Source organism: Haliaeetus albicilla, chromosome 12, assembly GCF_947461875.1.
Source record: "Haliaeetus albicilla chromosome 12, bHalAlb1.1, whole genome shotgun sequence".
Taxonomy (NCBI): Eukaryota; Metazoa; Chordata; class Aves; order Accipitriformes; family Accipitridae; genus Haliaeetus; species Haliaeetus albicilla.
Window position 1 is genome coordinate 31,817,388 of NC_091494.1, and position 23,116 is coordinate 31,840,503.

Here is a 23,116-nt window from a genome sequence, read left to right on the forward strand (position 1 = left end):
TAAAACATGAAATATGAACGTGTATGTGTAGCTCGGTCAGACAAGGCAACCCTCGCGTGAGGGTTGCAGACCATAGAGATATCATTCCGGCTGCAGGATGAGAACGTCCCCCACATCCAAATATACTTTCCACTTGTGGTTTTATCTTTCATATATTCCACTCCTCGAGCTATTCGGAGCAGGAGCTACCGCTACCTCGGTGCCTGCTTCCAGTGATGGGAGGAGGACACTGGCAGGAGCAAGGCGATGGCAGCAAGCTCACACAGTACCAGTCATGCAGCAGACCTAGGAATTAATTGCTTGTAGCCTTCAAAGGGTATGCAGGTAAGGTGAGGAGGTGAGACACAGCCGTCCACACCCTTGTTCCTGGCCTTCACCCACACAGCTCAAATGAAAGAACACTGCCCAGTCACCCTTTCCCTCCAATTAAAAAGCTCCGCTAGGCTGTCCTCAGTATTTCTTTCTTTTCCGTGATCACGTACTGGACTTTCTGTCCAGCTGAACGTTTCCCAAGGGAGCCCCTCTCCCTTCCCAAGAGGCTGTTTCGCCTCTCCACCCAGAGATACGCAGGATGCACGACCTGCCTGGCAATGCAAAGCCCTTCGTTAGCAACCTGGCCTGACCTCCTCTCAGCAGTCTTCAGAGTATTTCCTTGTAAGGGGCAAGCAGGGCCCGTCTAATGTATTAAAATACCAGGGGCTGAGGTTGTATCGTGCAGGCCATGGATGTCTCTGATGCGGTGGCAGAGCCTGTGAGTCCCTCTGAGGCTGTACGCGCTGTGTACCTACGCTCCCCGCCGATTACAGCCGTAAATCACAATGGATGTCAGTGCGCTTATTGCATTCACTGCCTGTAATCTGATGAGCACCTCTGCCGTTTCTGGAAGGGACGCTGCAGTCCTTTTTCTTCTTACGCTTTATTCCATTACTGAATAAAGTTCAAAACTCTTGGAGAATAAAAATAACCCCTGAAACTGCACCGGGGAAGCAGAGGGGCCGGGAGGCTGAGGGGACGTGTAACGGCATGTGAAGAGACCTTTCATCTTGCCGTTGACTGCAGCGGGGTCAGCAGAGACCAAACGGCTGCTCTCCGACGGCTCTCGGCGGCCCAGGCCAACCGGGGCCGGCCGGGACAGGGGTGGAGGGCAGCCCCCGCGACGGCTGCCTCTCCGGCCCGGCCTCACCCCCCTCACCGGCAGCCCAGGCGGGCGGCGGCCGAGCGCCTCTGCCCCGCAGCCCCACGGCGGCCGAGCCCGCCGCCCCTTCTTCTCTAGCAGGAGCGGGGCTGCCGGCCCGTGCCACACAGCCAGGCCCCCCTGAGGACAGGACCAGGCCGGACTCCTCAGTCCGGGGCCTTCCCGCGCCGGCCGCGCCGTTCCCGCTGACGGAGCAGCCCAGGCCCGGCCCGCGGAACCGCCTGAGGGCGGCAGGGACCGACACCGCCCCCTGCCGGCCGGGGCGCGCGGCAGGCCCCGGCGCGCAGGCGCGGTTGCCATGGCGCCGCGTCCCCAGCGCGGGGCGATGGCGGCGGGGGCGGCGGTGGGCGAGCTGGAGCTGCGGGCGGCCATCGGCTTCAACGGTAGGGCGGGCCGGGGGGGGCACGGGGGGGGGCAGCTGAGGGGGCCTGGGGCACCACAGGGGCAGCGGGGGGGGGGTATGGGGCACGGCGGGGGGGCGGGAGTGGGGTATGGGGGCGCTGTGGGGGCAGCCGTTGGGGCACGGGTTGCCAGCGGACAGGTTGAGGGGAGGCGGACGCCGTGGGGGGCAGGTGTGGGGCAGCCGTGGGTCTCGGCTGGGGCTGTGGTGGGTGCTGTGGGGTGGGCCGGGAGCAGCGGGTGAGCGCGGTCCCTCCTGCCCCCCTCGCCGCCTCCTTGTGCTCCCCGTGCCCGCCATCCCGAGAGACAGAAGCAAAGTGAAGAGCAGGAAGAGTTTGACAGAATAGTAGGTTGGGTGGGGGTTTTTTTTGTAATTACCCAGCTTACTAGAATGAGTTTCATTTCAAAATAAAACCAGCTCAGGTTGTGCAAAGTACTGTCATAAACGCTCCTGTGACCTGGGGATGGGGGCTAGGCACTGGGGCTTCTCCAGCCAACCGCCTTCTCGGGAAATTTGTGGCTTTGCAGCTATTTTGGGGCAGGACATGGCAACATGGACTGGTGATGTGGCCTCCATAAATCAGCAGGTGCTCCTGGAGAACCCTCTGTGCTGAAGGGCTCAGACCTCTGGGCCAGTTACATCTCCTTGTAGCCGTAGGAAGCACAGCGCGGTCCAAAACGTGTAAAGGTGATCCTGGAGTTTTACACAGGGTTGTTACAGGATCACAGAATGGTTTGGGTTGGAAGGGGCCTTAGAGAACATCTGGTTCCAACCCCCCTGCCATGGGCAGGGACACCTTCCACTAGACCAGGTTGCTCAAAGTCCCATCCAACCTGGCCTTGAACACTTCCAGGGATGGGGCATCCACAGCTTCTCCAGGCAACCTGTTCCAGTGTCTCACCACCCTCACAGTGAAGAACTTCTTCCCTACCTCTAGTCTAAATCTACCCTCTTTCAGTTTAAAGTCATTACCCCTTGTCCTTTCACTACATGCCCTTGTAAAAAGTTCCTCTCCAGCTTTCTTGTAGGCCCCCTTTAGGTACTGGAAGGCTGCTATAAGGTCTCTCCGGAGCCTTCTCTTCTCCAGGCTGAAGAACCCGAACTCTCTCAGCCTGTCTTCATAGGAGAGGTGCTCCAGCCCCCTGATCATCTTCATGGCCCTTCTCTGGACTTGCTCCAACAGGTCCATGTCCTTCTTATGTTGGGGGCCCAGAGCTGGATGCAGTACTGCAGGTGGGGTCTCACGAGAGCAGAGGGGAGAATCCCCTCCCTTGACCTGCTGGTCACGCTTCTTTTGATGCAGCCCGGGATACGGTTGGCTTTCTGGGCTGTGAGCACACACTAGCGGGTCATGTGGAGCTTCTCATCGACCAACACCCCTAGGTCCTTCTCCTCAGGGCTGCTCTCAATCCACTCGTAGCCCAGCCTGTATTTGTGCTTGGGATTGCCTCGACCCATGTGCAGGACCTTGCACTTGGCGTTGTTGACCTTCCTGAGGTTTGTGCGGGCCCACCTCTCAAGCCTGTCAAGGTCCCTCTGGATGGCATCCCTTTCCTCCAGCGTGTCGACCGCACCACGCAGCTTGGTGTTGTCAGCAAACTTGCTGAGGGTGCACTCGATCCCGCTGTCCATGTCACCGACAAAGATGTTAAACAGTGCCGGTCCCAAGACCGATGACCCCTGAGGAAAGCCACTCATCACTGCTCTCCACTTGGACGTCGAGCTGTTGACTGCAGCTCTTTGAGTGCGACCATCCACCCAATTCCCTATCCACCGAGGGATCCATCTGTCAAATCCATGTCTCTCCAACTTAGAGACAAGGATGTCATGTGGGACAGCGTCAGATGCTTTGCACAAGTCCAGGTAGATGACGTCAGCTGCTCTTCCCTTATCCACCAATGCTGTAACCCCATTGTAGAAGGCCACCAAATTTGTCAGGCATGATTTGCCCTTAGTGAAGTGTTGTTGGCTGTCACCAATCACCTCCTTATTCTCCATGTGCCTTAGCATAGTTTCCAGGAGGATCTGCTCCATGATCTTGCTGGGTTCTGCTGAATGGCTTTGGAGAGAACTGGAAAGCTCTTGGTTTTGCCCTCCTTGTGAGATAAACTTTGGGGAACAAGCGATTTCCCCTTAGGGAGGGCAATAAGCAAGGCCACCGGTGCAGAGGTGTTGGGACTGCATGCTTCAGGCAGAGTAAGAGAATTTACCTGCAGCCACCGGAACTGTTAGCAGCCAGCAGATCTTTCACTCCTTTCTCTTGCAGGGCATATACCCTGTGGCTTGATCTGCCACCCTGATAAGGAGCACATTCTCTATCCTCTGGGATGTACTGTGGTTATTCAAGAGCTGGACAGTAAGAAACAGACTTTCTTGCATGGTCACACCAATAATGTCTCCTGCATCGTCGTGTCCAGGAATGGGATGTACGTTGCTTCTGGACAAGTCACTTTCATGGGCTTCAAGGTGGATAATGCTCTATTTCTAACTGTATAATATTGACCAAAGAAATTGGAGTTGGCTTGCCAGCAGAGGGAACACCTTTTGTTTATTTTTTCTTTTGTTGGAAAACAAATGCCTACAGTAGGAGGGTGTTGCAGAGAATGGGAAATTGTGGCTAGTCCACTGCTGGATGTGCCTTCATGTTTTTGTAAAGTCTTAAGCCTTCCCCCTAGGATCAGGATAACCAGATTGAGAGGTCTCTTAATTCCATTCCCTTTTATCCAAAGTGTTGTGTGCATATGGCAGCCTAAATCTCATTAAACATTAATTAATAAATGGTGTTGTATTTAAAGTGGTACCTGATTTTCAGAGCTGCTTAGGGCTTTCAAAAGCCCTTGACAGGTACCTACCTGCCTTTTTAGACCTCTAAAGTTCTTTATGGTTTAATTTTTGCCTATTTGAAAAGGCCCTAAGACACCTGGAAGGAATCAAGTATTAGTGTTTTCAGTATTTTAAAATCTATGTCAAATACCCAGTGTCTCAGGGTAAATTTTGGTTCTGAAATGAAGTAAAGCTACTCAACCGGAAAGCTGAATAATGCTTCTTACAGCACCTGATCCGAAGCGTTTTTGTGTCAGTGGAGCCCTGGGCTGGATAGAAGCTAACCTTGGGCTTGGCTGCTTCTAATACCTTTCCTGCCAGAGAAGGTTTTCATACCTAATCCTGTGTGTTATATCTAATTCTCTGGCTTTGACCCCTTCTTCTTGGCACCTCAGGCAGACATCATTCTGTGGGATTTCCAGACGAAGGAGTTACTTGCTCGGCTGTCACTTCATAAGGGTAGAATTGAAGGACTAGCGTTTTCTCCAAACAACCTTTATCTCATGTCATTGGGAGGCCAGGATGATGGCAGGTAACAATTTCTGCTTCTTGTCACACTATTTCCGACAAGTTGTAGGGCATCGAAGACTGCTCTTAGGGAGTACTCTCTCCTTCCTCTTCTGTCAGTCTGACTCTTTCCCCTGTTGGTGTCTCTCCTCAATGATCCAGCTCTGTCTGATGGGAAGCCAGGTGGGTACCGTGGGCAGAGCGCAGGGTATGGGGAAAGATGAAGGGAGCAGCTAATTCTTAAGCTGGCGTCATCGCCCAGAAACCTTACAGAGCCTGCACAGTTAGCTGGCTTAATGCACTGCCCTGAAGAAGTATAAATTTCACTGAGGGCTTGCTTTAACAGAGAGACAACTAAGAGTGGAATAAAAAGTTATTTTAAATCAGATTTTACGAGTGGCCTAAGATATGATTAGAGTCTTGCTCAGCAGAAGGAATCCGACAAATACACATACTCTTGCTTTAGGAGCAGGGGATGTAAACTGCAGTTCCACACATTTGTGATAAAGCTTTTCTTGGGTAAAATCTTTACAAAGTGACTTTTATTGTGTATGCAGGTGGGAACAGACTACAGGAAAATAGGTTTTGTCTTGTTTTTGTTTTTAAGTAATTTGTTTGTAATTAATGTCAAAAAGTGAAGCTATTTAAAGCCCCTCCTTCTCCTGCAGTGTGGTTGTGTGGCAAGTTGGTAAGAGAGAGGCTGTCTGCGGGAGCCCTGCCTCGGCATGCCACGCAGGGAGTGCGACCATCGTGGTGTGCTCCAGCTGCAGAGACGAGATATTTGTTACCGCTGGAAAGTAAGGTTTTATTTAGATGAAAGAAATGAGGGAAAGAACCCATGGACCTATTTCCTTTTACAAAGAGTCTTTACTTAAATACAAGGAAACTTAAGCAACTGTGTGCTTGTGTTTTTTCTTTTGCTCTGAATGGACCCACTAATATCCATCAGCTTGTCCCTTTAAGGCATTGCTGCTTGTTCTACATATAAAAATATGTTTTCAAAGCAGCACACAGGGACCTGCATGCATCACTCCTGTTCCTGATAGCAGGATTTTGTACTCAGTATTCCCCATGCAGTGTTTAAAATATTTAGTTGTCAGTGTTTACACGAGAAAAGCAGTCAATGAGTGGCTCTGAACAATGGTTAATTAATGTAGAAACAATGATATCTTGCAGGTTGTTGGATCACCTCCTATCCTCACCAGATGTGATGTACAATTGGTCACTGGCTTGTAACAAAAGTTGGTACAAAAAGTCACATTTTGCATGGATTTGAGGCAGCCCCCATATACGTAGCCTGACATTTAAACTTGTAGAGGACCTGCACCTCCCTTTAAATCAGGGAAAGCTTTGGATGCTCTTGGCTGCAGTTGGACTTATGAGTGCTTATTATGTCTGTGCAATTTTAACACTTTGTTAAATGTAAAGGCAACTGTGTGGAAAGATTTTATATTGGCTCCTATGTTGTCAATTAAATTGTGCTAGAAAATAGATGAAAGTGTCCCCTACTGTTCATTTCCCATTCTAAGAACTAAGATTGCCACACTGCATGTCTCTTTGGGAAATGAAGTGTCAAGGTTGTTATGTACTCCTCCATAATCCTTGTATGGTTTTGCTGAACCTTTAAGATTTTTGATTTACCTGGAAAAAGTTACTGTAGGAGACAGTGGAACAGACAGACACTTACTTCTGGCTTCTCTGATACTGTTCTTTTCCTCCTTATTAAAATTTCAGAACAATGTAGCCTTGTAAATGCTTTTTAATTCTCCTAGTAGAGAAAAAACTTGGATGTTTCTGCATACATAGATTTAATCCCACTATATTTGTTCTTATAGTGGGACCATTCGAGTATGGGAACTGGATCTAGCAAATAGGAAAATCTGCCCAACTGAATGCCAGACAGGGCAACTGAGAAGAGTGATCACGTGTGGTAAGGTAAGTTTCAGCCAAAATTATTTGGCTAAACTAAGAAACTCTCTACAGACTAGAGAAAAATGGTGAACTTTTATAGTAATGCTAGAAATGCCAATTACAACTGCATGATGGCAGTGAAGTTACTAAGTGTTGGCTCATGGCAGATGGTCTCCCACAGTTTCTTTACCCTGGGAAAGAGTGTTTTGAATGCTTCTGAAGAGAAGCAGCATGTATTTTAGTCACAGGCTCTAGCACCCAGAGAATCCCACTTTTGCTTCAAAATATTATCTAGATTTGGTTAGAAAATGTCTTGTGTTCAGCAGTGTTATGGATCTTTGCAGTGTGACAGATGAAAACATTGACTGTATCCCCTCAGATTAAATCTTGGCAATACACTGAAATAAAGCTATTTATGCATCCCTGTGCTGAGCATGGGACAAGTGTCTCGCTATCTGGACTGTGATCTCTTTTTTTTGTGCTTTCCTATAGATGGCAGATGATGATAATTATTTTTACGTTGGCACATCAAGTGGTGATGTTCTGAAAGTGAATACAAACAACAAGTTGATGACTGACTATGGGCCCCAGAAGGAGAAGTTTAGCTCAGTGAGTAGCAGCTCTGTGACTTGAATTTTTCCTTACCCTCCTCTTTCTCTGTAACTGAAAGTAGGGAAACCTCCAGGAGAATCATTATGAAGTTGATTCACAGACTAACCCTTTTTCTGTGCTGTTAGTTCTTTGTGAGCATCTCAGTCTTGATCCTGAAGTCTAAGACTGTTAGCTTGGCTTTCTTCAGCTTCATTTGGCTCAGAATTTGGGTTTTACCTGAATCTCCTGTGTCATCCCACAGAGTCTCTCTTAAACTAAATCTGGAAAAAGTCATAAAAAGTGAAAAATAAGCATAAAAATGAGTAGTTCCTGAGTTGGGAGTTTTTAGGGAGATAGTAGCTGCAGTGAGACAGAGGACATTCCTAGGAAGACTGGTAGAAGTGTTATTTAAGAGGCTTTCCTGCACTTACTGCTATAAGGTTCTATGTTCAGATCTTACAGAATTGTTGAATTGTCTGGTCTGAAATTTTCCAAGACCACTGTTTGCCACAGGAAGAGTATTTTGTAAAAATTTCAAAACACTACAATTGCTCTTAAGAAACCCTCAACCCCCTAGTTTTTTGCGCTTGTTCCATGTACCATTCCTCCCCCTTCCCTTCAGGAGGTTGTCTTTTTGAAGTTCTGACTCTGCCACTGATGAGGCAGAGGTCTTACTGAAAAAGGTAGTATAGATAATATATTTAAAGAGTTTATTATAATGCATATGCACAATTAGGACAAAACAAGGTTGCACAGGACACATTGATTCTATTGCTTTTTAATTTCTGAGTGCTTGAATTCATAACACCAAATTTCTTTTAACTTAGCTTTTTTTGTCTATAATTGTGACTCATGGATCTTAGTATGAGGATCCTGAGACAGGAGTATCTCCTGAATAAGGAGCTTTTGGCCTTTCATTGTACAAGAATTCTGCATGCAGGGAGCTGTAATGATAAACAATTAGCACCAGCTAGTACACTTGCTCTTGACTTCTCTTTATTTGTTGCTATAAAAGACTTCTTGTAGCTTCTCAGGTTATACCCAGCGGAGAGCATAATACCTAAGGAATTCAAACAGTTCCCTGAAAAACTTTCTTGCATAAGGTTGAATGTATTTTGTGATTCTGTTAGCAATCATGAAAATAAGTGAGCAGCAAGGGATGCAATGCAGATGTAAGTACCAGAAGTACTTACCGTTAGGGATGCCATGGGGAAGCTGTCCTAGAAAGAAGCAAATCTTGTTTGAGAGTAAACATGAGACTAACAAGAACTGTAAGAAAAATTCAGCAGTAAACCCCAAAGAAAAAGCTACTGTGGACTTGTTTCTCCAAACCTCCTGAACTTTGCTTGTACCAACAAGTGTACATACAAACCATATATGTGCCCATTCAAACTGTAGTTTCTTCTGTTACAAATGCATGCCCACATCTCTGGGATAACTTGGAGCCACTGGGTTCTTTGAAATATATTTCAATGTTTATCTATTCCAGAAGGTTGGAGAAGTTATTACTTGTTTTTCCCACTTGCATTGTAGGAATGTAAGTAACTTAATTCTGTGCATGTATTAAGTGACAAGACTGTATGTATTTTGTTTCCCTGATAGAAATCGTAAGTTTGCTGAATGTGCATTAGATCTCTTGTGGGTATACCTGTACTGTACGCTGTCAAGTCAGTCTTCTAGCAGTCATCCTGCAGGGTTTTGCATCCACACAGGACCCATGTCCTGGCTGATCTCTGGTGTTTCTTATGCCAAGGTCTTGATGATTGAATATCACCTCCCCTTTTAAATGCTTGCATGCTTTTGAGTCCTTCTACATCTAGCAGTACGTGTACCTTGCCTAGAGTACCTGGTTGAAGCCACACAAGGTCCTGAACTCATTGCCTTCAGGGGTGAGGGAACAGTACCAAATGCATTTGAAACAGAACTTCACAAAAAATATACTTCTGAGACCATTGCTAAAGAAGCAATCAAATAGGGTCATTAGCAGGATGCCGTGCAATCTGGGGGTTGAAAGAGGGCCTAGGGCCTCTTAAAGAAAAGCAGAGGCTCAAAGCCAGACCACAGTCCAATCCATACTGTGAGGGGTTTTATTATAAGGCAAATCCATAGGAACTGCGGTTTGTGGCAGAGACCTTTGGAGCATCATGAGTTTTAGCTGACATTGCTTCTGATAATGAAAAGCTGAAGAAAAACAGGACCTTTGGCTATGCAAGAGACTGACAAGATGTTAGGGAGAAGATCCAGAAGTGGATCTTGTCACAGCTGCCTGCCAGCCTTGTGGATGAGACCTGAGCTGGTAGGCATTAATCTGACTTAAACTTTGTTTTATTAGTGTTATGTAATGGCAGCTACTTAAGATATACCACTGCTCATGTTGGGAGAAGGGAAAGAAAAGGAGACATTCACATTGGGTGGAAATAACAAGTAGTCCTTCCAGTCTCCTCCTTTACCCTGTTGCTTAAAATGGACATTTCTGTTCAGAGGCAGGCTTTTCAATCAGACACGTGCTCAACCCTATTACCCCTTCTCCTCTTGCTTACTCCCTCCCTGCTCTCTTCCCTCATTCTTACCAATCAGTTTCCAAATGCCCAAAATGGGAAATTTATCAGGGCGAACCTGTATTGTTGCAGTCAGTGAGAAGGTACTCGTACATTTTTATCTCCAGCTACTGTCAGATCCACTTTCATACTTTCCATTTCTCCCTTCCTAGCTCTGTACTGTGATTCCCTTTCCACCCACCCACATCTCTGCATACAAATAATACCTTGTCAATAGACTGTCAACAAGTCCTTGCTGAACACACATAGGATCTAATGTTTTATGACAGAAATTTCCAATTGTATCATAGTCTTCAATGCCCGAAGAGGTATTTTGCACATGTTTTTTCAAGTCAAAACCACAGCATTTATCAAAAGTACTTGCATCCTTGTTTCTACACATTTTAATACATCATATTGGCAACCCAAGGAGAAGTGTTAATTTTTATTTCCTGCTCCCACCGCCCCCCCGCCCCCCCAGCAGACCTGTCTGTATTTCACAGGACATCTTTTGTCTCTTTCTTGAAGATTTACCATGTATCAGTACTTGTAACAAAAATTCTCACCTCTCTAGCCATAGCTTGTTTCAGAAGTGAGCCATGCTGTTTCAAGGTAGGCATGACTACTGCAAAGCTTGGCTCTTGGGACATGCCCTGCCTTTCCTAACCAGGTATTTCCCTGCTCCCTGGCAAGGAGGTTGGCCATACAGCCTCCAGTGGTGGAACTGTCCCAGCCTCCCTCTCCACGGCACTGTTTTCATTCATCACTGCGTTGCAATTCTACTGAAGAGATGCATATTTGTGAACGAACATTATCCTGTATGTCTGAAAACCTTGTTTACCAGTCACACCAGGGAATTATGAGACAGTGGCATACCATGAAACTCTCAACCTGGAATCCACAGCCATCCCACGACGAGCATATCTTTAAAAAAAGAGTTTAGACACTTCTTGGGTGAGGAGAAGATGTTTATTGAAAATAAGTTTGGTCAACCTTAAAGGAACTTTGCCTTTAGACATATAAGAATGTGTTTATTATGTAGACATGATCTGAAGATTTCTCTGCTTCTGTTTTGAAGAGGAGTGGCAGAATAGCTCACTGGTATGATGAAGCAACTTGTTTTCCATCCACATGGAATTAAGTTTAAGTGCATTTCTGTAATGTCTATAAATACTGGAATAAACAGCAAAATTAATTTTTATTCTCGTTGCAAGCTTGAGGAGCTATAAGGCACCCATTCAGATGCAAAGTGGGATGTACGATTGCAAATGCATTTTCAGAAATAGTTGGAGTGATTTGCATTGCAAAAAAAAAAAAAATTTAAAGGAGGTGCACTGGAAGGGTTCATAGGGCACTCAAGAACTTTGCAAGAGATGAGAACGGGACAAAGAGCAAGTATCCCTGCAGGGAAGGGAATGGGCAGGTGGGATTTTTGCTGGCATTTTTATTTATAATCATACTTCAAAGCAGTGGTTTCTTTTTGTAAGAAGTAAATAATGAATGGTGATATTTTTAACCTCCTACATTAGACTCTGCATTTCATCTACGAGAGGTCTGGCAGTATATAAAATAGAGTATTCATCGCATCATTAACGTGAACTGCTGGATTCCATGAATAACAAGTCCAATTTATAAAGCTATCTGTTTACTCGTGGTGATTCAGAGAACAGACTGGACAAGAAAGAAGACAATTACCAAGTCAAGGTTGAAATCAAACTCTGATGATTTTGAGAGCCTAGCAATGAATCCTAGCCACTTTAAGGTTGGGGTTTTTTCTCTCTTAATAATACCCGCTTCCCTCTCAAATTGAAGAACTGAAGAGAATACCTTGGAAAAATCAAAGCAGTCTTGGCAGTGCTTCAAAAACTCTAATTTATTAGCCAGTAGCAGGGAGCTGTAATCAGATAAACTACGTAGTCATAGGTTTGATTTCTAATGCCGCCACCTGCCATAATGCTAAACCCAAAGGGCATTTGAGGTGGAAGTCTTTTACAGGAAAAACTGCAAAACAGTAGATCAAAAGACAGTTGATGGGCCTGTGATAACAGAGGACTCGCAAAATGCTGCCAACAGCTCATAGGAAATTTTTTAAAACATTGTTCAGAAAGAGTTCTGCTTATGGATCATATTTCTAATTAAAATGAAAGCCTTTGTTCTCATGCTTTTGCTAAGAATATTTGCATGAAACCTGGCTTCCTGCCTGGTAGTGTTGTGATAGTATTGCATAAAATCCTCTCTGGAGGTTGTGTTTTTCACGGTGATCAGTCCTGATATTACAGGAGATTGTGGATATGCTACTGGTGGAGACAGACTAATGAAGAAATCCAGTGCAATTAAATTACAAATCAGGAAAATTTTTTTCAATTTTTTTTTTACAATCCACATTTATTTGATCCTGAAGTTAAATAGTCCTTAAACTGACGCATAGGTGGGTATAAGGCTGCTTGGAATGCCCAGTTACGTATAAGGTGATTTTTTTTTTCTTCAAAAAGTATAAGCAAGACTTTAAAAACAATCAGTTGCTTCTATTTCATTGGATAATTGAACAGAAGTAATTTTTCCAAATTCACCAGACCTTGTCTGTTGCTTTTGCAACATCCTTTCCGGGTCTAAATAGCTCAAATGTCCATTTTTATTTTCTCTTTTTTCTTCACTTCCTCTCTCATCTTCCTTAGAGCTTCAGTCCTTTCTACACAGTAAATCAGCCCTTTCTGGCTTTCATTCTTTTAAACACTCTGAAAGTGTTTAGTCCTGAAAATTTCCTGGGGTTAGGCCAGATTAATGCTTGAAAAGAACAGGAGTGCTGGGTGGTGCTGCTTATATGTCAGACTTTACCATAAAGTGCTGACACCTGTATTTGTTCAAAAATCACAAACCAAGCACATGACAGTGATATCTTCCTAAAGAATAAATGCAGAATTACTCTGATTTGCCTCTTGGTTATTATTCTTTGAGAATTCACTTCTTCATGCTTTCACAACACTAAATGCTAGAGGTGTTTTCTTTTTCCAAGAAAAAACTTTACCAAACAGAAATTGTTGTTTTCACATAATGGCTCTACGAGCTCAGGCTTAGAGAAAAAAAATCATAATACTGTGAACATACTATCACAACAGTTGGCAATACTGCTTATTAACCTAGGTAGTGGCAAATGTTGCTGGAGTCTATACTGCAACTTCAAATGTCAAGCTCAACAGACTCCTTACAAGTCACGGGGAGCCTGGAGCTGCTACCAGCTGGCCTGTGCCTCTTGTACATGCTTCCTTCGTGACAGAGCTTAGTTTTCAATCCAAGTTTTGATGGCATAAAGCTCCTTTATTTCCTTTTTTTTTTTTCCTTTCCATTTCAGCCATGCGTATATTCCCCAAGCTAGTAGGGATATTTTTCTAAGTAAGAATATCAGGATTTAACCCCACAGAAGTAGTTTCACCCCTCTTGCAGCCTATTTTGGGGGTCTCTCAGATTTTCAAGAATTAATCTGTTGTCTCGTATACAGAAGAGTAATATTACTTCACAGGTAGCAGAACCGAAGCAGAGACCAACTTTTCTTATACTTGAAATTTTGTGGCTTGGCTAAGGACTGTTTTTGTTTGTTTGCTGGTTTTGTTTGTTTTTTGTTTTTTTTTTTACTGTAGTCTGGTGCTTTATCCACTGAAAAGCATTTTTTTTTCTAATGGTTGACCTCCTGTTGATCTACTCATCTTAGTAAATAGCAGAAACCCGTGTTGATGATGGGCTGACTAATTTTCGAAGCTCTTCTGTGACAAATGTCTTTTATTTCTAGTAGGTGGGAGACGGGATTGCATCTTTCAGACAGGGAGAGAGGCCTGGGACACAGAGGATCTGTCCTAAAAGCAGCTATAGGAAAGGACACTTAGGCTGAGTTTTATCCTCTGTTGTTTTCATGTCCGATAGATGAAGAACCAGTGGAAGGAAAAGTGGAGGCACTAATACAAAATGTGCATATTGCTTGCTGGAATGAGGTAAGGATATGTAGGCTCATGCATGGTCCCAGCTGCTCTGAAGGATTCATGATGGTGCTATTTACTTGCTCTTTAAAGACTCATACTGGAGTAGTTCATATATACCTGTAATTAATAACTCTTTTCTCCCTTCTCCCTCTAAAGAGTCACTCTTTAGCCTAGGTCAGTCAAAGAATACTGATAAAGCCATATTTGGGTGACATAAGCACCGCCATCAGGAGCATGATAGAGACTCTGTTGTGCTATTCAGCATGGCTGCAGCAATAGACTCTGCTTCCATCCAATTGTGTTTTAATCCTGTTTTCTCCTAGGGAGTCACAGCTTTGCTTTTGCTGAAGACAGGAGATTTAATAGTCGGCACCGGAGGAGGGATTGTAGCTCTCTGTAAAGGCTCAAACTACAAAGTAATGAAGTGAGTTTATAGATGGGAGAATCAGGAGGGTGGAGGTGATGGTTCCCCCAGAGGGTCACAGTATAAGAACCAATCATTTCTACGTAAAGGCGTAATCCAGATAAATATGTTTTTCAATCCTGCAGACAAAATAGACAGTATGGTTCCAGCATAATGAAGTTGAAGCAGACTGAAAATTACTGCATGTGTTTGCACAGAAGTGAATTGCCCTACTCATTGTTCATTTTAAGTGACCATTGTTTCCTTTTAGGCATTAGGAGTCAGATTCTAAATTGATGCAAAGTGAGACAGGTCTGCTGAAGTCAGTAAAATTATGCTTATTTACACCAGCTGAGAAGGAGCAGTATTTGCCGTCTAAAAAAGGGCTGTTGGAGGACATGGGATTGCAAAGGAGGGCTCTGCTAATTTTACAGGCACATGTCTGGAAGTGGCTGAAGTACATGTAAGGCTTTTTCCTGCATACAAAATAGAAAGCTGCAGGTGTCATTTCCCAGTATGTGATTTGAAAATTGGGCTTGCACATACTCATTTTGCATTGTTTGAATAGCCAACTTAAGCATACAGTTCTGCAAGCTTAGCTTTGTACAATTGAAACTGTTCCCAGAAGATCTAAACTGTCTGGAAATATTATTGAATGTGGGATATCTAAGTGCACTTGAGCAAGAATATCAGCAAAGACGCTGTTACCTTGGGTGCTGGTCCAGAAAACAAAGTCTCCAAAGCACTGCCTTTGCAAGCCCTGGCAGAGTAGCAGGTGGGACAGGCAAGATCATATGAAGTATTAACATGGGACTGGGAATGAAATGTTAGTCCTGACCACGTTCTTGCATATTGATATCACAGCCTGGCATGGAGCTTTTGGGAGAAGCAGGGAAAGTCAAGATTCTGTAAAGTCAGGGGAAAAAGGAAGTTGGAAAATAAGTACCTCGAGGTCAATGTCAGGCCAAACCTCTGCCTTCTCTTAACAGGAAAATTCAAGTTCAAGGTGCTGTCACTTCGCTGACATGTAGAGGTCAGGGTCACCAGATCTTTGTAGGGACAAATGAGTGCCAGATTTATCGAATTAACTACACTGCATTTAAAGAGGAGCTGATCACTGCCTGTCATAAGGAAGCCGTCCATGACATCATCTTTCCTTTGTGAGTATAACCAGCTGGGATGCTTTTGGCTGGTGAAGAAGTTTGAGTAAGCTACCAGTAAGGTCAGGATACCTATGTAAACACCTTTTAACCAACAGGAACCCAAAGCCTGTTAACATCCTTACAGGATGATTTATACAGGAAATGCTGTCACCTACCAGTGAAAAGCAAGGGTGATGGTGAGCGGCTGCTTGAAAGCAGAAGGCAGCAGTTCAGTTTGAGAATTGGAAAAATAATCAATCTACAGAAAGAGTTCTAAATAAAAAGACTAGAATTCTTTATGTTTGGGTCACAGCAGCGATGGCAACCTCCCCCTTTTCTCCTAAGGTTGGTGCTATGAGACTCAGGCCACTTAGTCTGCCAGCAGTGTGAATCCTGAAAGTCTGCTTTTGTGTAACCTGTTGCAGCTAGAGCTTGTAGAGGTGTGCTGCCTGTAACATCAGCTGAAACCTGACTAACAGAGCTGTTCAAAGAGGCTTTTGGGGTCTCTCAGCCTCAATTATAATTTCATGTTTGACAGTATGGCATGTTATATTAAATTCTAGGCTTGTGATGAGAGATACTGAGTATACTGGTCTGTTTTCTGTCTGCTTTTGTCTTGTGAACAGACAGCAAACGTTCCCTCTTCCTGTATAGTAGGATCATGACACTTTATTTAAAAAAACCCACAATGGATTGGTTGTTTCCTCTCCAAATAGAGAATGGGATTTTGATCCCAATGAAAGTTTTTATTTTTGTCATGTTATTATTGCATCGCTTCTTGACATGGCACAAAGGATCAAATCTTACCAAGGCACAGCAAAGTGCTCAATGCAAGATGTCCTCCTCCCTGCTTGTCACCAGCCTGAAAAATCCGCATCCTTCTAATTTAATGAATAAATCATTTGGAACTTTAGGGTAATCTGATGCTAATATAGGTGACTGGCACATCTGTGTCACAGAGGTAGCTGGATGAGCTGGATTTAGTGATGATTTTAAGGACTACATGACTACACCCTTGCATATATGTTTAAACTTTTTATCTGTCAGCTTCTCTTGAACAGAGCATATCACTGATTGGGAAATACAGGCATAATTTCCCTGTTCTGGCTCATTTCAGAATACTTGAATTGCTGTTATCCTGCTTTATAAAGCACCCACGCAAGCTGGGCTTGAAAGGGACCACACTTTTGTTGTGCCAGTTTTCTCTGTTCTGGTTCATCTTTCCAGGCATTGATGGTGAAGTTGAACAAAAGCTTGTGGTACCTTTCTAGATTTCACTTTCTGTCATATCCCTAGGATGTACGGTTTAGAGCTTATTTCAAAGCATTGAGTCCTATAGCTTTTGAAATGCTGCAGGTCTTTTTTTATTCAAACGTGTATAACAAGTATATTATGAACAGGCTTTTGCCATCATTTCTATTGCCTTCAATGATGTTGAATAGGAATCATCCAGTAAGCAAGATAAAAAATGACATCTTTACAATATGAGGCTGCTGTTAGTTCCTGATGTTACATCTGGGCAGTCAGCACCTCTACACTCACTTTTGTGTCTATTATATACAACACGTGAAGTTCTTTAGAGATTGAATATGGGAAATAAATGTCACAACTTCACCTGAAGTAGAGAGAATTTTTTTACTTTCACTTTAACTGTTTCTTAAAATGAATCTTTGAATAGAAACCAAACCAGGGGAATTTTATGTAAGAAAGGTGATCCTACGAAAAAGGCTTTTGTCTTAACCATGGTGATCTCTACTGGGAAGATTGCAGTTGCACATTAGAAACAGCTAAGTTTTGAAAAATGATTTAAGATCTGACAAAGAAAGAAGCGTTTTCTGTATGTCCCTCCTCATTATCTCTCCTCTCTGAATTCTCCAGGGGAACTTCTGACTTGTTTGCTACCTGCTCCAAAAATGATATTCGGGTGTGGCACACCCCAAAAAACAGGGAGCTCCTACGAATTGTCATCCCCAACATGACCTGCCATGCCATAGATTTTATGAGGGATGGCAAAAGCATCATCTCAGGTAATGATCGGTCCAGACCCATGGTTGAGTACAGTCTCTAAGTGTTGCCAAACTCATAAACATCAGTATGTTAGAATGAAGAGAGGTTTAAATTGGGAATGGGTTTAAATTCAGTTCATTGCTTGACCCAAAGGCCTCTTTGCTTGCAGCTGCTCCGATGAACTTTGCTCACAGTCCCCAGCACCCTGATGCTGTGGAAGGCAAGGTTTTGAGACCTCACTTTGGATGTGAATTCCAGCAATTCAGAACTCAGTTCAGTCTTATTCAAAAGACCTCATTCTAAAATATCAACCTTGTTGTTTGCAGCAGATTAACCTGTGATGTAGTTAGACCACCTTTTACATAAACCTTGCTACCCATCGCCATATGCAAATTGCTTACACAGGAGCTACCGCAGTACTAGAGCAGCAATGCAGTCCCCCCATTGTTACCAAACCAATTTGCCCATAGCCAGAACCAAAAAGGAATTAAATTTCAATAGTTTATTTGGGGCTATAACTCTGCGGGTTCATCTACAGTACAGTGGTTTTCACATGTATACTGGTGATCTAACAGGGTGGGCCTTATAAAGAAACTTAATAAAAAAAGGGGGTTCATCTGGAAAGGAAAGAGAGACAATAATATGAGGAAAGTCTGTGTGCCTGGGTAATCTGTTTCTTTTTATCCATCAGCTTGGAATGACGGGAAAATCCGTGCCTTCATGCCAGAGACTGGACGGCTAATGTATGTCATTAACCATGCCCATAGCTTGGAAGTGACGGCAATTGCTGCTACAAGTGACTGTAAACGAATCATTAGTGGAGGAGGTGAAGGGCAGGTAATTTTTGCTTAAAAACCTGGAGCAGCTCTGGGCTCTTATCACAGGGCCTGCAAATTGTCTGTAACTGCTTAGTCAGAAAGTGAGCTATTCTTAGCTTTCACTTGAGCAAAGGACTGAATCTGAAAATATTAGCCTTTGATAAATGCAAATCTCCGGCTCTCAGAGGGCATAATGTAAAACAATGCCCCGATTTCTTCTGGCATGGTACTCTTGGAAATCCTTCTAATGCAGAATATGCTCTTAATCCTTTTTGTTTATTTGTCTCTCCCCTATATTTGGCTTATCTGCATTAGTCATTGTATGCAAGCCTCTGTCTAATTGCGCTCTAGCAGAGATTTTCTTTCTGTCATTGCTTTGGAAGTCCTAGTCCTGTCCAAATGGACCTGTATGAATTCATTTAATAGCACAAAGTTCACTTTATATCGCTATAGTGTCTATGAGGTAACTTCCTAATTTTCTGGGATGGTACTATCTGTTTGAAGTGATGGTGTTAATAAAAAACTCTAATAATAACTCAATTTCTAATACAATTATGGAAACATTCCATACAAATAACAATAAAAATCAGAAAATATGTTACAGTCATCATACCTGTGCAGTTCAACAATTTTTTTCTGGCCACAGAAAACAACCACCATGTACTTGGGCTACTCCATGCACTTCATATAGTTGTGGCCCTTTGCAATCTGTAAAAGTGACACTCCTCTCCTAATGTTTAAATATTTTAAACACAGGGCTTTTATTTATATTAAAAATAAATAATTTGTCTTGGAAGGCTCATGTTCAGTTTCTTCCCTTGCTTTGGACTTCCACTCTGCAGCCTGGCAAGCACTCAGAACTAGTCATTTAATTGTGTGTGGATTCCTGACTGTGATTTAACTGCTCTGTGCTTTGTTTGTGTACCGTGATCTCAAGTGTTCAGTGTGCCCTGCTGGAGATTGTAAGGGAAGTCTTGAAGAGTGAGGAATCGAGCTTAGGTCTTCCAAATCTCAGGCTAATATCCTAATCATTGAACCATCTTTCTGAATCATTCTGCACCTCAGCTCTGCTGTAGAGCAGTAATTGCAGCACTGCCTTGTCTCACTGCATAAAGACATTAGAGATGATAAGCCACTTCAACCCTTCACTAATAAAAGAACAGTTAAGTACCTTGGATGATTAGTGCTAGAGGATGCAAAAGACAGAGAACCTAGTTTCTGTATCACACACAGAATGGCACAGGCTCTGGTTAGTTCATCTCTGAACTGAAAAAAAACAGCTGAGACTGAATTAGAGCTAAAGGTTGGTTAAGTAGAAATGAGAACTGCAGGGAAGCACTTGCAGTATTCATCTGGAACACACAAAAAAAGGTGTTCTGAAATGCTAATGGTTCTGTCAAAATCGATCATCTGAAAGCTGTGACTTCAGGGTTGCTTAAGGGGTCTGGATGCTCTGATCATTTAGCAACTGGGAATTGGACATCCAGATCCCACAGATAACTCAGCATCAGACTTGAAAACGTGGAAGGTCAGCTCTCTCTGCTTTTGATGTCAGTGTCTAAATTTCTAAACTTTCACTAGGATTTGACCTTAGTGGAATGTAAGAGCGATTATATATCATGACGTTTGGCACTAGTGGGACAGTAAATGCAAGGTGTGAAGGATCAAGTCCTCAAAGCAGAAAGATTTTTGCTGTTACCACCACTGGGAAAAGAGGTGCTTTCAGGCACATATTTCACATCAAAGATTTAAAGACCTGTTTTATATTTACTTACTGGCATTATACATAGCACAAATAGCAGGTAGCTTTTTTATATTCCATTTCAGCAGTCTCGCTCTTTGATCTTTAAAGCACCACTGAAATATATCATGGACTAGATGCTTTTTCCTGATCGAGAGATGAGTAAAAACTGAAGCATGGGAGAGCGGGAACCTGGCAAAAATAAGGTTTGGGGTTAATGGTCAGGAATTCCTGAACCAAGTGTATTACACTTTCAAGAACTCAGTTCAGTTTTATGAGTCAGCTGCATGAATAACCCACAGGAAAATAGAGATGGTCTGTTAAGATTTGAGTTGCTGTATGTGTTATAAGAAAAAAGAAGAGTTCAGGAAAGCCTTAGACATCCTCCTGAGCTCAGTCACGACTGGGTGGTACAAGAGCAGATGTTTGTTGCTGATTTTCAGGTGAGGGTCTGGGAGATTGGTGAGAGGACTCACAAACTGGGGGAAGTTCTGAAGGAGCACACATCTGCTGTGTCCTGCATTAAGATTAAGAAGGACGACCGAGAGTGTGTCACAGCCAGCCTTGATGGAACATGCATCATCTGGGACATTGTGTAAGGAGACAGATAAGTATTGCAAGACATTTAAAGTTCTGGTAATGTCTTTGTTGGGTTACTGTGCCCTATTTGTGACACCATATAGTGAGGAGGAGAGGAAAAAGAGCATTAGGAAATAAAAATTACTAGAAAGAACAAACAGGTCAGGGAATGTAGAACCTCCAATGCTAGAAACTTTTCAGAAAAGTTTAGACAAACATTCGCCTCAAGTTGTTTTCTTGTATTGGATCCTGCTTGGCCGAGGGGGTGGAACAGGTGATTTCCTAAGTTCCCTACTAGTTCCATTTTCCAGCACTTTATGACTCTTGTCAAGCTATTGCAGATCTGCAGGTAAGGTTAAGGAAATTCTTGCATAGTGAATAGCACCTAGAAAGCATTCTGGTTTAAAAAATTTAATTTCATATGACAGCAGATCAAAAGTCTTACAAGGCAGCTGTGATGGGGAACAGAACTGATGACTAATAGGCTTCATGAAACCCTGAGCTCAGACCAACACCTGAAAATATCCAAATAGAAAGAGAGAACTGATGTATAGCACAGGCAGATATAGTTCAGGCAGTCAAAGTCTGGGTTTTGACCCTATTGCTCTATCCTGTTTTGGGGGTGTTTTGCAGGCGTTTTGTAAGAAAACAAATGATTCTAGCCAACACGTTGTTCAAATGTGTGTGTTACCATCCTGAAGAGTACCAGATAATCACCAGTGGAACAGACAGAAGGGTAAGCAAAGCTGCAGCAATTCTTTTTGCGGTAATTCCAAAACACAAAGTCTGGGGCTTGTTATGTGGTAAAGCTCCTGAACCTCCACAGAAGGTTGTGTTACAAGGCAGTGCTGAAATCTGTGTGTTATTCACGTACAACTGAGCTCTCCTCTCTGGCCTGCTCTCTAGATTGGATACTGGGAAGTGTTTGATGGCTCTGCAATCAGAGAATTGGAAGGGTCTGTATCAGGTTCCATCAACGGGATGGACATCACATCAGATGGGGCATACTTTGTCACAGGTGAGTGGGTAGATGAAACTAGAAAAGAGAAAGTCAAATTAAGAGCAGGAAAAGGAAGGCAGTGAACCAAGGATCTCAGAAAAGTATGAAAAAACTGAAAGGAGGGGTCATCTAAAGGGGAAAACAAAATTAATCACTGAAGAAAAATACTTAGAAAAAGGTATAGTTCAGACATGGAAGATACTGTGGTTCAGTCTTGCAAGATGTAATTTAAAGGTGAAGACAAGGTTCAAATGTCTCCAGGGAAGAATACAGGGTTTCACCTTGCCCTGCTCCTCATTTAGTTCAGTAGTGTTCACAGTGCACTTGAATGATTTGTTCAAGTGCCCTACTCCAGAAGCCTGGCAGTCTCTGTTGGTTTGCAAGTGGGAATGACTCCAGGCTCCATCCAGCCTCAGGCTCACATGTTCCCCACCATCATGACATCTCTTATGGGAGTCTAGCACCAGCACAGAGGAGCCATGGTATTGTGTATCATCTCGGCTATAGTTAAAAACCACGGATTTTGTGTCATCACTAGTTATTTTAGATTAACCTGGTTAAACAAATGTTGGTTAAGAGCTTTTTGAAGATGCTCGATATTATTGGTACCAATTGCTGGCCATAGCTCACTGTGATCTGCTGGTGCAGGTCCTGAGCACTCTACTGGACACTGACAGCTGAAAAGAAGTAGTTTTTGCCATAATGCCCAAGACAATGTACTCCACCCTTTCTAAATCAGATGAATGCCTAAGTATTCCCCTGCCTGTGATCTGGGAACAAAAAGCAGCAGAACTCCATGTAATCATTTGTTCTTCCTTTGTGCCCAATGCAGGTGGTGATGACCATCTGGTGAAACTGTGGGACTATAATGAGGGTACAGTGACTCATGTTGGAGTGGGCCACAGTGGCAACATCACCCGTCTCAAGGTCTGCCCTGGGAACAAGTACATTGTGAGTGTGAGTGCAGATGGTGCCATCCTGCTCTGGAAATACCCAGACTTGCACTAACAGCTGGCCCAGGACCTGCTGGGCTGCTACTTCCTTGGCCAATCCTAGCGATCCTTTCCTCTTACAGCTGAGGTTGTTTCAAAGCATTTGTACTATTAGAGGAGATACTATTTTTATACTCTCTGGTATGCATTTACCAGATCCTTCAGATATCCTTTCTAGCACTGAATAAATAGGTCTGACTTTTTCAGGGGGGCTAGGAATCTGCTGTTTCTTTTAGATTAGTGTGAAAGGATACATCACTTCTAAAAATCATCTTGGCTGTTGTTATAACACTTGCATGTTGTTACTGCCACCTTTCCTGATAGTCTCCTAGCATAGTCTATTTTTGTGGGCTCTCTCTTGCTTCCACATGGTCTCTCTTTCTCTTCCCTCCCCCCTTCTGTCCCTTCCTTTAATGAATAACTTGTTGTGTAAATTCAGTCTTCTGTGTTCATTTTAATTTGTCTGGTCCTGATTAAGGAAAAAGCCCTCAGCTTCAAC

The 23,116-nt window shown here is 43.5% G+C and overlaps 1 protein-coding gene across 1 annotated transcript; it reads left to right on the forward strand.

Annotated features, from left to right (window-relative positions):
• The first annotated feature begins 1,484 nt into the window (after window positions 1-1,484).
• Window positions 1,485-23,051, forward strand: CFAP52 (cilia and flagella associated protein 52). Its single transcript, XM_069798890.1, has 14 exons — window positions 1,485-1,578; window positions 3,862-4,061; window positions 4,814-4,950; window positions 5,594-5,722; window positions 6,761-6,860; window positions 7,329-7,445; window positions 14,259-14,359; window positions 15,328-15,498; window positions 17,359-17,507; window positions 18,179-18,324; window positions 20,490-20,641; window positions 21,259-21,361; window positions 21,532-21,643; window positions 22,458-23,051. Exons 1-14 carry the CDS (start codon window positions 1,494-1,496, stop codon window positions 22,631-22,633), a joined length of 1,878 nt encoding a protein of 625 aa, XP_069654991.1. The 5' UTR covers window positions 1,485-1,493; the 3' UTR covers window positions 22,634-23,051.
• Window positions 23,052-23,116: the final 65 nt, after the last annotated feature.

Excerpts from the sequence above, each read along its gene's own strand:
- CFAP52 (XM_069798890.1), top strand. The coding sequence starts at position 1,494 with ATGGCGCCGCGTCCCCAGCGCGGGGCGATGGCGGCGGGGGCGGCGGTG. Across the intron at positions 15,499-17,358 it reads CATGACATCATCTTTCCTTT|GGGAACTTCTGACTTGTTTG; the intron begins GTGAGTATAACC and ends TGAATTCTCCAG. Across the intron at positions 18,325-20,489 it reads GTGGAGGAGGTGAAGGGCAG|GTGAGGGTCTGGGAGATTGG; the intron begins GTAATTTTTGCT and ends GCTGATTTTCAG.